Source organism: Dendrobates tinctorius, unplaced genomic scaffold, assembly GCF_039654945.1.
Source record: "Dendrobates tinctorius isolate UK_male_01 unplaced genomic scaffold, ASM3965494v1 ptg000011l, whole genome shotgun sequence".
Taxonomy (NCBI): Eukaryota; Metazoa; Chordata; class Amphibia; order Anura; family Dendrobatidae; genus Dendrobates; species Dendrobates tinctorius.
In genome coordinates, this window is record NW_027361679.1 from 95,589,964 (window position 1) to 95,605,807 (window position 15,844).

The window sequence follows — 15,844 nt, forward strand, 5'->3', positions numbered from 1 at the left end:
ACAGCCTTTGAAAGTTTCCTCCCGTGCCGAGGCCAGGCTTGTCCGAAGAGTCAAGGCTAACCCAAGGACAACAAGGAAGGAGCTCCGGGAAGATCTCATGGCAGTGGGGACATTGGTTTCAGTCAATACCATAAGTAACGTACTCCACCGCAATGGTCTCCGTTCCAGACGAGCCCGTAAGGTACCTTTACTTTCAAAGCGTCATGTCAAGGCTCGTCTACAGTTTGCTCATGATCACTTGGAGGACTCTGAGACAGACTGGTTCAAGGTTCTCTGGTCTGATGAGACCAAGATCGAGATCTTTGGTGCCAACCACACACGTGACGTTTGGAGACTGGATGGCACTGCATACGACCCCAAGAATACCATCCCTACAGTCAAGCATGGTGGTGGCAGCATCATGCTGTGGGGCTGTTTCTCAGCCAAGGGGCCTGGCCATCTGGTCCGCATCCATGGGAAGATGGATAGCACGGCCTACCTGGAGATTTTGGCCAAGAACCTCCGCTCCTCCATCAAGGATCTTAAGATGGGTCGTCATTTCATCTTCCAACAAGACAACGACCCAAAGCACACAGCCAAGAAAACCAAGGCCTGGTTCAAGAGGCAAAAAATCAAGGTGTTGGAGTGGCCTAGTCAGTCTCCTGACCTTAACCCAATTGAAAACTTTTGGAAGGAGCTCAAGATTAAAGTCCACATGAGACACCCAAAGAACCTAGATAACTTGGAGAAGATCTGCATGGAGGAGTGGGCCAAGATAACTCCAGAGACCTGTGCCGGCCTGATCAGGTCTTATAAAAGACGATTATTAGCTGTAATTGCAAACAAGGGTTATTCCACAAAATATTAAACCTAGGGTTTGAATAATAATTGACCCACACTTGTATGTTTAAAATTTATTAAAATTTAACTGAGCAACATAACTTTTTGGTTTGTAAGATTTATGCATAATAAATCATGCTCTTGTGTGAAGTTTGAAGGCTCTAACTTATTTGAATCTTATCAAAGCCTAAATCTGCAGGGGGTTGAATACTACTTGTAGGCACTGTATCTACAGGTTTAGTGTCGATGTTGACTCCATAAGTGTTTCCCAGAGACAAGCAACAGTGGATGTTGCAGAGTAAAAATTACAAACTGCCGTTGTAGTGACCGCAACATTGTGACCAGCTCATGTTTCTGGAGACATGCACCCGAAAATTAGGCGGGCTCTCAGCACTACAGTAATGCCAAACATGTGGTACTAAATGTGGGTTAGGTACACTGTGGTGCTCAGGAGGAAGGGGGCATTTGGATTTGGGAGCGGAGAATTTGCTGAATTTCATTTGCAAGGTGAGGAGCCATTTCACCTTTGTGCTACCAGTAACATGGAATCCCCTATATTTCTGTTAACAGATGACAGAGCTGAGCCAGGGCTTGCTTTTTCTGTGAATTGAGTTGAAACTTTCATTGGTAACATTTTACATAATGTTTGGGATCACATTTATCCGACGCTTTATGGTGAGCACTTACTTTGGGGTTTCCATCTAAATCTGAGTGACGTGACAGATAAAACCCCCGAGGGAGCTACTCACTATAACGAGGCAGCAGAGTTACTCTGGACTCAGTCTGGCCTCTATTCAGCGTTGTTCTTTTTCAGAAGTGCACAAAACTGTGGCCGACGGAACTTTCATGCAAACCCAAAAAGGACACCACCAGACCATTGGCCAGACTGCGTCCACAGTGTCTCCATCTGCCTCATTATAGGGAATCTTCCGCCAGAGGTTCCATCTGAATCAAGTATTTCATAGATTTACACGAAAACCCCGTTAAGAGCAGAATACAAGTGAGCTGAGCCATGCTGCAATCTTTGGGAGACAGAATGAACAAATCAACAGTAGGTCAAGAGCTGGTTTAATTTATTTTTTAAGCCGTTCCTTGTGCGGTATAAGTGATCCTGGGGGTCCTGAACGCTGCTCCCCCCCCCCCCGTCTTGCTCTACACAAGAAGAAATGCGTAGAGCAAGACAAGGAGGGGGGGAGCAGTTGAATAAGCCCCGCCCAGCGTACCGGACAGCAGCAGTTTACATACATCTGAACCGATATAAAAAAGGTATTTATGCATGAAAGGTGCGGGGTCAGGGGGAAGCAAAAGTACTAAGAGAATCCTTATGTGACACACAATTGAATGATATCATTATATGATATCTCAAAAAAGGGGTGACAGATTCCCTTTAACAGCCATGAACTAGGGCATTTATTATAAGCCATAGTGCAAATGCACCCAGTATGCTGCCTTTAATAAAGCATTTTGTAAACGCTTTTTCTGAAGTGCTGAGCAGGTAATTAAAATTTAGAGCATGCTATATATATATATGACTGATACGCTAATGCTACATTCAGGTGAACGTGTTAAAGGGAATCTGTCAGCAAGAGAAGTAAGGAGGGAGGATTCAATTTTTTATATTTAAAGAAAACAATAGATCAGTGCACCCTTGGGATTCACACAGTAAATACTGCTGCCAGAGACTGAGAGTTGTTTTTAACAGGTTGATAAAACTGGATGGAGCTCAGCTCCGCTTGCGACTGTTAGAAGCAGATATAGTAGAGTACTGCAGCCATCATCTGCAGACAAAGCAAAATAACGCTAAACTGTGGACCTGACATATGGCGTATTAGTCAGGAGAGGTTCTAATGTTGAAATAAAATCTTACCTAAGAAGTACCATAGCCCGAGAAAAGGGGAAGCCGCCAGTTGGTCAATTAGAACCTTTCGCAAAACAACTTTAATCCCACGGCCCGGAAAAGTCCTATCCAGCCACGAATACCAAAAGTGCATCACTGGGCCCATAGAGCAACCTATAGCGAACATACGACCTGCCAGGAAAATCAGAATAAAGGTCACGTTTCACTAATATGCCAGTACATCAAACCACTTCTGTTATATTTTAGGGTGTGTGCATGCACACGTTGCGGATTCTGCAGGGGATTCACAGCGGATTTGGTCCTGCGGATCCGCAGCAGATTCTGCTGCGGTGTACAGTAGCATTAAAGTGAAGGCAAAATGAAAAACGCTGTGCGCACGCTGTGGATTTTTCTGCGCAGATTTGCTGCGGATTCAAAACTGCAGCATGTCACTTCCTTTGTGCAGATCCGCAGCGTTTTGACACCTGCTCCATTATAGGAATCCGCAGGTGTCAAAACGCAGGGGAAATCCGCACAAAAACTGCAGAAAATCCACAGGAAACCTGCACTAAATTCACAGGCAAAACGCAGGTCATTTTACCTGAGGATTTAGCAAAATCTGCGTGGAAAATTCCACAGCAGAATCTGCAATGTGTGCACGTACCCTCATATTAGGAGTTGAAAAAAAATGTATGTACATGATATCTGCTATTGTAGGCTTGGAGTGGGATATTTCAACCACAGAACTTAAAGGGGATGTTCAATGAAAACAAGTTATCACCTACCCAGAGGCCAGTTGTGTTTCCATTGCTGCTCCCGATGCCAGTTATTGGGCTGCAACTTTATCACTAAGCTCAGCAGCTCATCCCGACTACAAGAGCAAAGCTGCTGAGCTCACTGATAGTGAGCAGTCTATCAGCACCGTAGACAATAGGCACGGAACACCCCTTTATGAGGTAATAACTCAGGAACGCTTCAACGCATCATAGCAATTCTGAGATTGTTTTCTCGTGACATATTGGGCTTCATGTTAGTGGTAAATTTAGGTCGATAATTTTTGCGTTTATTTGTGAAAAAAAATTGGAAATTTGGAGAAAATTTCGCAATTTTCAAATTTTTAATTTTTATTCTGTTAAACCAGAAAGTTATCTGACACAAAATAGTTAATAAATAACATTTCCCATATGTCTATTTTACATCAGCACAATTTTGGAACAAAATTTTTTTTGTTAGGAAGTTATAAGGGTTAAAAGTTGACCAGCGATTTCTCATTTTTACAACACCATTTTTTTAGGGACTACCTGACATTTGAAGTCAGTTTGAGGGGTCTATATGGCAGAAAATACCCAAAAGTGACACCATTCTAAAAACTGCACCCCTCAAGCTACTCAAAACTACCGTACATTCAAGAAGATTATTAACCCTTCAGGTGCTTCACAGGAACTAAAGCAACGTGGAAGGAAAAAAAATAGACATTTTAATTTTTCCAACAAAAGTTTTCTTTTAGCCTCAGTTTTTAATTTTCACATGGGAAACAGAATAAAATGTATCCTAAAATTTGTTGGGCAATTTCTCCAGAGTACACCAATACCTCATATGTGGTTTGGGCGCATGGCAGGGCCCGGAAGGGAAGGAGCGCCATTTGACTTTTTGAAGGGAAAATTAGCTCCAATCGTTAGCGGACACCATGTCACGTTTGAAGAGCCCCTGTGCGCCTAAACATTGGCGCTCCCCCACAAGTGACCTCATTTTGGAAACTAGACCCCCACAGGAACTTAACTAGATGTGTGGTGAGCATTGTGAACCCCCAAGTATTTCACAGAAGTTTATAACGCAGTGCAGTGAAAATAAATCATTTTTTTTCCTCAAAAATGATTTTTTATTTTCACAACGGTAACAGGAGAAATTAGACCCCCAAAGTTGTTCTCCAGTTTGTCCTGAGTACACTGGTACCCCTTATGTGGAGGGGAACCACTGTTTGGGCACACGTCGGGGCTTGGAAGGGAAGTAGTGACGTTTAGAAATGCCGACTTGATGGAAAGGTCTGCGGGCGTCATGTTACGTTTGCAGAGCCCCTGATGTGCCTAAACAGTAGAAACTCCCCACAAGTCACCCCATTTTGGAAACTAGACCACCCAAGGAACTAATCTAGATGTGTAGTGAGCACTTTGAACCCCCAAGTGCTTCACAGAAGTTTATAACGCAGAGCCGTGAAAATAAAAATTTTTTTTCCTCAAAAATGATTTTTAGCCCACTATTTTTTTATTTTCACAATGGTAAAAGGAGAAATTAGACCCCCAAAGTTGTTGTGCAATTTTTCCTGAGTACGCTGATACCCCTTATGTGGGGGGTAAACCACTGTTTGGGCACACATCGGGGCTCGGAATGAAGGGAGCACTGACTTTTTGAACGCAAAATTGGCTGGAATAAATGGTGGCGCCATGTCTCGTTTGGAGACCCCGTGATGTGCCTAAACAGTGGAAACCCCTCAATTCTGTCTCCACCCCTAACCCCAACACACCCCTAACCCCAACACACCCCTAACCACAAGCCTAACCCTAATCCCAACCCACCCCTAACCCTAATCTTAACCCTAATTCCAACCCTTACCCTAATTCCAACCCTAACCCTAATTCCAACCCTAATGTAAAAATAATATTTTCTTTATTATTTGTCCCTACCTATGGGGGTGATAAGGGGGGGCGGTGATTTACTTTTTTTTTTTTTTTTATTTTGAGGACTGTGAGAGTTTATCACAGTGATCAAAATAAATGAATGAATCTGCAGCTTTGCAGATTCCGGCGGGCGCATGCGCCCACCAGTTTCCAAGATGTCAGCGCCCATAATCCGGGACACCGGGACGGCCAGAGGGACTTCGGAGGCACCGTGCAGGGTGAGGGGGGTGATCGGAAGGTGGGGGGGAGCAGATCATGACAGCCAATCGATGCCGTCAGTCAGTGTGGGGGGGGGGTCTGATCGGTGTCTTCAGCCATGGCAGATGCTATTGCAGCATCAGCCATGGCTGGATTGTAATATTTCACCTAATTTCATTGGTGAAATATTATAATCGCTCTGATTGGCTGTTAAAAGTGAAACAGCCAATCAGAGCGATCGTAGCCACGTGGGGGCTAAGCCACCCCCCCTGTGGTGAAGTACAAAGCCCCCTGTACCTGGGGGTCGGGTGACCTTTCAGTGACCCCGGTCACCCGACCCGCTGGGGGGCAATCAATTCATGACGCCACATAGGCATCATGGGTCGTATTGGCACAGCTTTTCATGACGCCTATGTGGCGTCAAAGTTCGGGAAGGGGTTAAAGAGGTTTGTCTACAATGAAAAAAAAATTAAATGGATGGTTTTATAACAATAAACAAGACCATTTGGACTTTGCAGCACCCCCACTGATTCAGTTCAGGACGTGCATCATTCTGAAGTCAACAAAAACACTGAAGCCTATGATTGGATGCACCGGTCAGGTGACTAGGCATCACCTGATGACACCGCCATTCTAGTCACCGGGCCACTGCGGCCAATCCCAGGCTTCAGAGGTCTTGATAACTTTCTGGACTGAGAAGCTAATGATTCTGGATGCAGTACAGATCTCCGAAGCAGCCACAGGGGTGCTAGATGCTGAGTAGGGTTCTGTTTATGGCTTTAAAAACTCCCATGCCTAAATAAACTTTCCTTCTCAGTCTCTGAAAACTTTTTTCAGCAGTTCTTTACTTAGTCATTAAGACGGAGCATTTACCTGTCCGCATCCAGTCTCGCTGCTTATCTGGATGTCTTCTCAGCTCTCGAGTCTGCTGGATAGTATCACCAATGCCCAGCAATGCTCCGCAGCTAACTGTGTTGGTGACCAAGAGAAATCGCCCCCTAAAGAAAGGCTTCCAATAGTCTGATACTCGAGCTAGCAGCACTCTACCCTGGGGAAGCATCTTGTCCAAATGTTACTGACTGCTGGACACAGTCCCACATGGGCCTGGGACAGAACTCGCTGAGCGTTACCTGTAGGGTACATAACACCAATAGGAATGAGCAACAATATGTCTACATCACACCAGCTTTTCAAGTCCTAATTTCACGCTTCCAATAGGACATGATTATTCACCGCATGGGCTACTGCTGCCTAACAGCATTTGATTTCCCATACTAGCACAGAGATAGCTTTCAGTTCCCTCTATCAGTTTAACTCTTTACATGCTGCAGTCAACAGCGACCAATGAAGGTAAAGAGTGTGACAGAGGGAGATCGCTCCTTCTGTCACTTCACTGAATCCCTGCAGCATAATAAGGTCACAATGAAGGTCTAACAATTACCTACAGTTCTGCCATAGATCAAAATAAGAAAATATTTTTAAAAATTGTAAAAATTTAATATAAACTAAATAAATGTACTATTACCATCTTGTTGACATGCAGAAAAAAGTGGCACGTTATATACAGCTCCGGAAAAAAATTAAGAGACCACTTTCAAATGTTCAGTTTCTCGGATTTTTCTCTTTATAGGTATATTTTTCAGTATGTAAATTGCTCTTTTAGTCTACAAACTTCTGACATGTCTCCGAATTTCCAAGCAATAAAGTGTGTGTGTGTGTGTGTGTGTGTGTGTGGTTCTGAAAATGAGAAATGGTCAAAATTAAAAAAATTCCCAGTGCTTTCAGACCTCAAATAATGCAAAGAAAACAAATTCATAATCATTTATCAACAATACTAAATGTTTTTCCTCAAGAAGAATTCCGAAATCAATGAAATCAATTTGTGGAATAACCATGATTGTTAATCACAGCTTTCATGCGTCTGGCATACTTTCCACCAGTGTTTCACACAGCTTTTGGGTGACCTTATGCGACTCCGTGTACAAAAATGTAAGCAGTTCTTCTTTGTGTGATGGCTTGTGACTATCCATCTTCCTCTTGATAACATTCCAGAGGCTTTCAATGGGGTTCAGGTCTGGAGATTGGGCAGGCCATGACACGGTTTTGATGTGGTGGTCTCTTAATTTTTGCCAGAGCTGTATATGTATAAAAAATATATATATATATATATATATATATATATATATATATATATATATATATATATATATATATATATATATATATATATATATATATATACACATACATACATACACACACACACACACAGTGCCTTGCAAAAGTATTCAGCACCCTGGAACTTTTCAACCTTTTCCCACATATCATGCTTCAAACATAAAGCTACCAAATGTAAATTTTTGGTGAAGCATCAACAAGTGGAACACAATTGTGAAGTTGAGCGAAATTTATTGGTTATTTTAAATTTTTTTGGAAATTCAAAAACTGAAAAGTGGGGCGTGCAATATTATTCGGCCCCATTACTTTCAGTGCAGCAAACTCACTCCAGAAGTTCATTGTGGATCTTTGAATATCTACACGAAGATTTCATCCATTTTAAGTTTATGCTTAGAACATACAACACTGCCCTTCACCTCTCCAAACAAGCCTATTTCAACACCCTCATCACCTCACTGTCCAATAACCCGAAACGTCTCTTTGACACTTTTCATTCTCTACTCAACCCAAGAGTACAGGCCCCAACCACGGAGCTCCGAGCTGACGATCTAGCCAGTTACTTCAAAGAAAAAATTGACCAGATTCGACAGGAAATTATCTCCCAATCACCTCATACCATGCACTGTCCTCCCTCCCCCACTGCATCTACAGTCATGGCCAAAAGTATTGACACCCCTGCAATTCTGTCAGATAATACTCAGTTTCTTCCTGAAAATGATTGCAAACACAAATTCTTTGGTATTATTATCTTCATTTAATTTGTCTTAAATGAAAAAACACAAAAGAGAATGAAGCAAAACATTGATCATTTCACACAAAACTCCAAAAATGGGCAGGACAAAAGTATTGGCACCCTCAGCCTAATACTTGATTGCACATCCTTTCACCAAAATAACTGCGACCAACCGCTTCTGGTAACCATCAATGAGTTTCTTACAATGCTCTGCTGGAATTTTAAACCATTCTTCTTTGGCAAACTACTCCAGGTCCCCGATATTTGAAGGGTGCCTTCTCCAAACTGCCATTTTTAGATCTCTCCACAGGTGTTCTATGGGATTCAGGTCTGGACTCATTGCTGGCCACATTAGAAGTCTCCAGTGCTTTCTCTCAAACCATTTTCTAGTGCTTTTTGAAGTGTGTTTTGGGTTATTGTCCTGCTGGAAGACCCATGACCTCTGAGGTAGACCCAGCTTTCTCACACTGGGCTCTAAATTATGCTGCAAAATTTGTTGGTAGTCTTCTGACTTCATAATGCCATGCACACGGTCAAGCAGTTCAGTGCCAGAGGCAGCAAAGCAACCCCAAAACATCAGGGAACCTCCGCCATGTTTGACTGTAGGGACCGTGTACTTTTCTTTGAATGCCTCTTTTTTCTCCTGTAAACTCTATGTTGATGCTTTTGCCCTAAAAGCTCTACTTTTGTCTCATCTGACCAGAGAACATTCTTCCAAAATGTTTTAGGCTTTTTCAGGTAAGTTTTGGCAAACTCCAGCCTGGCTTTTTTATGTCTCGGGGTAAGAAGTGGAGTCTTCCTGGGTCTCCTACCATACAGTCCCTTTTCATTCAGATGCCGACGGATAGTACGGGTTGACACCGTTGTACCCTCGGACTGCAGTGCAGCTTGAACTTGTTTGGATGTTAGTGGAGGTTCTTTATCCAACATCCGCACAATCTTGCGTTGAAATCTCTTGTCAATTTTTCTTTTCCGGCCACATCTAGGGAGGTTAGCCACAGTGCCATGGGCTTTAAACTTCTTGATGACACTGCGCACGGTAGACACAGGAACATTCAGGTCTTTGGAGATGGACTTGTAGCCTTGAGATTGCTCATGCTTCCTCATAATTTGGTTTCTCAAGTCCTCAGACAGTTATTTGGTCTTCTTTCTTTTCTCCATGCACAATGTGGTATACACAAGGACACAGGTTGAGTCAACTTTAATCCATGTTAACTGGCTGCAAGTGTGATTTAGTTATTGCCAACACCTGTTAGGTGCCACAGGTAAGTTACACGTGCTGTTAATTACACAAATTAGAGAAGCATCAAATGATTTTTCGAACAGTGCCAATACTTTTGTCCACCCTCTTTGTTATGTTTGGTGTGGAATTATATCCAATTTGGCTTTAGGACAATTCTTTTTGTGTTTTTTCATTTAAGACAAATTAAATGAAGATAATAATACCAAAGAATTTGTGTTTGCAATCATTTTCAGGAAGAAACTGAGTATTATCTGACAGAATTGCAGGGGTGTCAGTACTTTTGGCCATGACTGTAGCTCACTCTCTGATTTTGAACCAGTCACAGAAGAAGTAAGCAGGCTCCTTGCATCTTCTCGCCCAACCACTTTCACCAGTGACCCATTTCCGTCACATCTCCTCCAGTCCCTTTCCCCTGCTGTCACCCCTCACCTAACTAAAATATTTAACCTCTCTCTCTCTCTCTTCTGGTATTTTTCCCTCCTCATTTAAGCATGCCATCATACATCCACTACTTAAAAAACCATCCCTCGACCAAAACTGTGCCGCTAACTATAGACCTGTCTCTAATCTTCCCTTCATTTCTAAACTCCTGGAACGCCTGGTCCACTCCCGTCTTATCCGCTATCTCTCAGAAAACTCTCTTCTCGACCCTCTCCAATCCGGTTTCCGCTCTTTACACTCCACTGAAACTGCCCTCACTAAAGTCTCTAATGATCTGCTAACAGCTAAATCAAATGGTCATTACTCCATGCTAATTCTCTTGGATCTCTCTGCAGCATTCGACACTGTGGATCATCAGCTCCTCCTCACTATGCTCCGTTCCATTGGCCTCAAGGACACCGTTCTCTCATGGTTCTCCTCCTAGCTCTCCGACCGCTCCTTTACTGTATCTTTTGCCGGTTCCTCCTCTCACATTCCCCTTACTGTTGGGGTCCCTCAAGGATCGGTTCTAGGCCCCCTCCTCTTCTCCTTATACACTGCCCCATTCGTCAAACAATCAGTAGATTTGGTTTCCAGTACCATCTCTATGCTGATGACACCCAATTATACGCTTCTTCTCCTGACATCACGCCAGCCTTTCTAGAAAACACCGGCGATTGTCTAAATGCTGTGTCTAACATCATGTCCTCACTATATCTGAAACTGAACCTGTCAAAGACTGAACTCCTGGTGTTTCCTCCCTCTACTAATGTACCTATACCCGACATTGCCATTTCTGTGTGTGGTTCCACTATTACTCCCCAGCAACAGGCCCGCTGTCTTGGGGTCATACTTGATTCCACGCTTTCCTTTGCCCCCCACATTCGATCACTGGCTCGCTCTTGTCATCTGCACCTCAAAAACATTTCTAGAATTCGACCTTTTCTTACTTTTGACTCTGCAAAAACTCTTACTGTTTCTCTTATTCATTCTTGTCTCGACTATTGTAACTCTGTTCTAATCGGTCTCCCTCTTACCAAACTCTCCCCTCTCCAATCTGTCTTGAATGCTGCAGCCAGGATCATATTCCTCACCAATCGTTACACCGATGCCTCTACCTTGTGCCAGTCATTACACTGGCTACCCATCCACTCCAGAATTCAGTATAAACTTATTACCCTCACCCACAAAGCCCTCCATAGCTCAGCACCACCTTACATCTCCTCCCTTGTTTCAGTATACCACCCTACCCGCGCCCTCCGTTCTGCTGATGACCTGAGGTTAGCATCCTCAATAGTCAGAACCTCCCACTCCCGTCTCCAAGACTTTACACGTGCCAATTCCTTGGAATGCACTTCCCAGGTCAATACGATTAGTCCCAATCCCCACAATTTTAAGCGTGCCCTGAAAACGCATTTATTCAGACTGGCCTATCGCCTCAACACATTAACCTAATCTATCCCTGTGTGGCACAGCCAAAACTTTTACCATAACCAGGTTCCCCGCATCATGTTCCCACATGCTTTATGCATCCAATAGCCCTCTGTGTTTGTACTGTTACACGCTTAACATTATGGCTGGTCCATACAATCAGGGCAACTGTTACCACCCACCTTTCGTGTCTACCTCTTTCCTCATAGACTGTAAGCTTGCGAGCAGGGCCCTCATTCCTCTTGGTATTTGTTATAATCTATGTGATTATTGTTATGCTGTAATGTCTATTGTCTGTACAAATCCCCTCTGAAATGTAAAGTGCTGCGGAATATGTCGGCGCTATAAAAATAACATTTATTATTATATTACTGAATGATCCAATGTTGTCCTAAATGACTAATGATGATAAATATAATCCACCTGTGTGTAATCAAGTCTCCGTATAAATGCACCTGCTCTGTGATAGTCTCAGGGTTCTGTTTGATGCACAGAGAGCATCATGAAGACCAAGGAACACAACAGGCAGGTCCATGATACTGTTGTGAAGAAGTTTAAGGCTGTGTGCACACGATGCAGATTTGCAGCGGATTTTACCGCACAAAAACGTTGCATATCCACATTGTGATGTACAGTAGCCTTAAAATCAATGAAAAAAAAACCCGCTGTGCAGACGCTACGGATTTTTCCGTGTGGTTTTCCTGCGGTACAAAATCCGCAGCATGTTACTTCTTTTGTGCGGTTTTCCATCTCCCCTGTCACCAAATCCGCAGGGGGAAAACCGCAGTGGAAAACCGCACAAAAACCGCATGGAAAATGGAAGAAATCTGCAGGAAAAATGCAGGTCATTTGACCTGCAGATTTCTTCCATTCTGCGCGGAAAAATCCGCAGGGCCAAAAAGTACGTTCTGCACTCAGCCTAAGGCTATGTGCACATGCTGCGGTTCCGCTGCGGTTTTGGCCCTGCGGAACTGCAGCAGTTCCGCAGACATGGTACAGTACCATGTAACCCTACGGGTTTTAAAAACTGCTGTGCTCACGCTGCGGTTTTGCTGCGGTTTATAAACCGCAGCATGTCAATTGTTTCTGCGGATTCCGCTGCGGTTTCACACCTTTAACATAGTAGAGGTGTGAAACCGCAGGTCACTTTACCTGCAGTTCCACACAGAAAAACCCGCAGGTGAATCCGCAGCGTATGCACATAGCCTAAAGCTGGACTTGGATACAAAATGATTTCCAAAACTTTAAGCACCCCAAGGAGCACTGTGCAAGCGATCATATTGAAATGGAAGGAGTATCATACCACTGCAAATCTACCAAGACCCGGCCGTCCCTCTAAACTTTCATCTCAAACAAGGAGAAGATTGATCAACGATGAAGCCAAGAGGCCCATGATCACTCTGGATGAACTGCAGAGATCTACAGCTGAGGTGGGACAGTCTGTCCATAGGACAACAATCAGTCATACACTGCACAAATCTGGCCTTTATGGAAGAGTGGCAAGAAGAAAGTCATTTCTCAAAGATATCCATAAAAAGTGTTGTTTAAAGTTTGCAACAAGCCCCCTGGAAGACACACCAAACATGTGGAAGAAGGTGCTCTGGTCAGATGAAACCAAAATCAAATTTTTGGGCAACAATGTGTTTGGCGTAAAGGCAACACAGCTCATCACCCTGAACACACCATCCCCACTGTCAAACATGGTGGTGGCAGCATCATGGCTTGGGCCTGCTTTTCTTCAGCAGGGACAGGGAAGATGGAAAAAAATTGATGGGAAGATGGATGGAGCCAAATACAGGACCATTCTTGAAGAAAACCTGTTGGAGTCTGCAAAAGACCTGAGACTGGGACGGAGATTTGTCTTCCAACAAGACAATGATCACAAACATAAAGCAAAATCTACAATGGAATGGTTCACAAATAAACGTATCCAGGTGTTAGAATGGCCAAGTCAAAATCCAGACCTGAATCCAATCGAAAATCTGTGGAAAGAGCTGAAAACTGCTGTTCACAAACGATCTCCATCAAACCTCACTGAGCTCGCGCTGTTTGCCAAGGAAGAATGGGCAAGAATTTCAGTCTTGCGATGTTCAAAACTGATAGACATACCCCAAGCGACTTGCAGCTGTAATCGCAGCAAAAGGTGGCGCAACAAAGTATTAAGTTAAAGGGGCTGAATAATATTGCACGCCCCACTTTTCAGTTTTTGAATTTCCAAAAAAAATTTAAAATGACCAATAAATTTCGTTCAACTTCACAATTGTGTCCCACTTGTTGTTGATTCCTCACCAAAAATTTACACTTGATATCTTTATGTTTGAAGCATGATATGCGGGAAAAGGTTTAAAAGTTCCAGGGGGCCGAATACTTCCGCAAGGCACTGTATATAGACATATATACAGAATTATTGTTTCATTCCACTTTCCAAAAATTGTATTAAAAAGTGAAATGGTACCAGTGAAAACTACAGCTTGCTGCTGGTAAACTTACTAATTGTATGCTAGACTAACTAGAGAGTTCAGAAAACATAACATTTACAATAAAATTCATTTTGGTAAAAAAAGGAGAGAAGACATTTTATTTCATTACTATATATTAGGGCAGTATTTTATTGCAGCCATTAGCATTGTTTAATACAGCAATGGGGCCGCAGACCATATACACTGTGTAGCTCTACTCCCATCGAGCCAGATGGATTGGTGAGAGTATTTTTGCTGGAGCCAGACAAGAACAGTAGTTTCACTACATAAAAAGCAAAAATAATTGTACATCATGACGTGACAGTCAGTGGTGAAGGGATTGGTACCAAACCCTACTGGGCACCTAGGATCTGAAGAGGAGGAATGGCCTGCTAGAATCAATGAGTGATATCAACAGGAAGCTCTTAAGGATGTCCTGGGAAGTCGCTGAGAAGGAAGGTATCGGACAGCCACTTCCAGATGGTTCTTCCAGCTGTATGGCATTCGTGACATAGCTGGGAATCCGGCAGTGGGCAGTTTGTAAGATACAGTATGCAGTTTCCAGGGTCTCTGCTTTGGTTTATATGAGGGATTCTATGCGAGGGTCTGCTACAAATATATCCAATGTAGGTCACTTCTGAGAGCATTACCTGCAACTGTCTGCGCCAGCAAGTAAGTCACAATATATGGCCTTTGTTGAAGATTTTATCTTCGCTATTGAATGCAAGAGAGAAAAACCACAATATTAATAGAAGATTTGGTGTCCAGATACCAGGATGCGATGTGATTCCAGTACATACAAGGGTACTTCCCCACCGCAGGTATACTGCAGTGAAATACACACCAGTAAATACTGCAGAACATATCGCTGTAAAAATGGCACACGGCGTATGCATTTCTTAATAAAAAAAAATGCTAAAATAAACAGTTTAAAAATCCTGATGTCCCCTTTCCCTTTTGCTCTTTTCCTTTTTGTGCTGCGTTACTCCATTGCAAAGATATTAATATTTATTGCTTTGCAGCTCAGTATGGGAAATCTCTGCTGGCAGTACAACTGGGCGTTTCTTCAGTTTTCTCTGGGGCCGTGACTTTTCATCCCTCCCAACCACTACCAATAAGAGTTCAGCAGTAGATCTAGCATTCTATCAGTCACATGTGGCTGATCTGTGATTTGCAACATCTGGTATGGAGATTCAGAAAAAACACCCAGCTGAACTGCAAGAAGAAATTTCCCATACCGCCCTGCAAAATAAACAAATGCGAATATCATTGCAATGGAGCAAGGTCACGCACAATGGAAGATAGTGGCATAATCAGGGGAGCTCAGGGATTTTACTGACATTTACTGATAAATTAACAGGCCCTCTTTACAGCTCATACAAAGTGCCGCTACTGTAAATCAGTGATTTTCCTTCTAATTTGCTGAGGGAATATACTGTAAGCGCAAATTAACACATGCATTGAAAATAAAAAGCATAATTTAAAATGCAAAAAAACATTCACTGTCTGTATCACCAAGGAGACTAGTATAGAAAGCAAGGATATTTACTAGGTGAATATACAGTCATGGCCAAAAGTTTTGAGAATGACACAAATATTATATTTTCACATGATCTGCTGGCCTCTGGTTTTTTGTGCGTTTGTCAGATGTTTTTATCACATACAGAAATATAATTGCAATCATATTATGAGTAACAAAAGGTTATATTGACAGCTAGAATGAGTTAATGCAGCAAGTCAATATTTGCAGTGTTGACCCTTCTTCTTCAGGACCTCAGGAATTCTCCCTGGCATGCTCTCAATCAACTTCTGGATCAAATCCTGACTGATAGCAGTCCATTCTTGCAAAAT

General features: G+C 42.9%; 1 protein-coding gene across 4 annotated transcripts in view; it reads right to left on the minus strand.

The window, feature by feature from the left end:
• The window catches only part of LOC141048866 (mpv17-like protein 2), a 46,016-nt gene that overhangs the window by 24,115 nt on the left and 6,057 nt on the right, over window positions 1–15,844 (minus strand). For 2 of the 4 annotated variants that reach the window (XM_073544972.1, XM_073544967.1), the window contains exons 2-4: window positions 14,644–14,707; window positions 6,403–6,659; window positions 2,687–2,848 (exon numbers count right to left, since the gene is read on the minus strand). In XM_073544972.1, coding sequence (XP_073401073.1) covers window positions 2,687–2,848; window positions 6,403–6,589 — 349 coding nt within the window. In that variant the 5' untranslated portion in view covers window positions 6,590–6,659; window positions 14,644–14,707. The remainder of the gene's footprint in view (window positions 1–2,686; window positions 2,849–6,402; window positions 6,660–14,643; window positions 14,708–15,844) is intronic. The other 2 variants (XM_073544961.1, XM_073544958.1) reach the window with 1 other exon arrangement.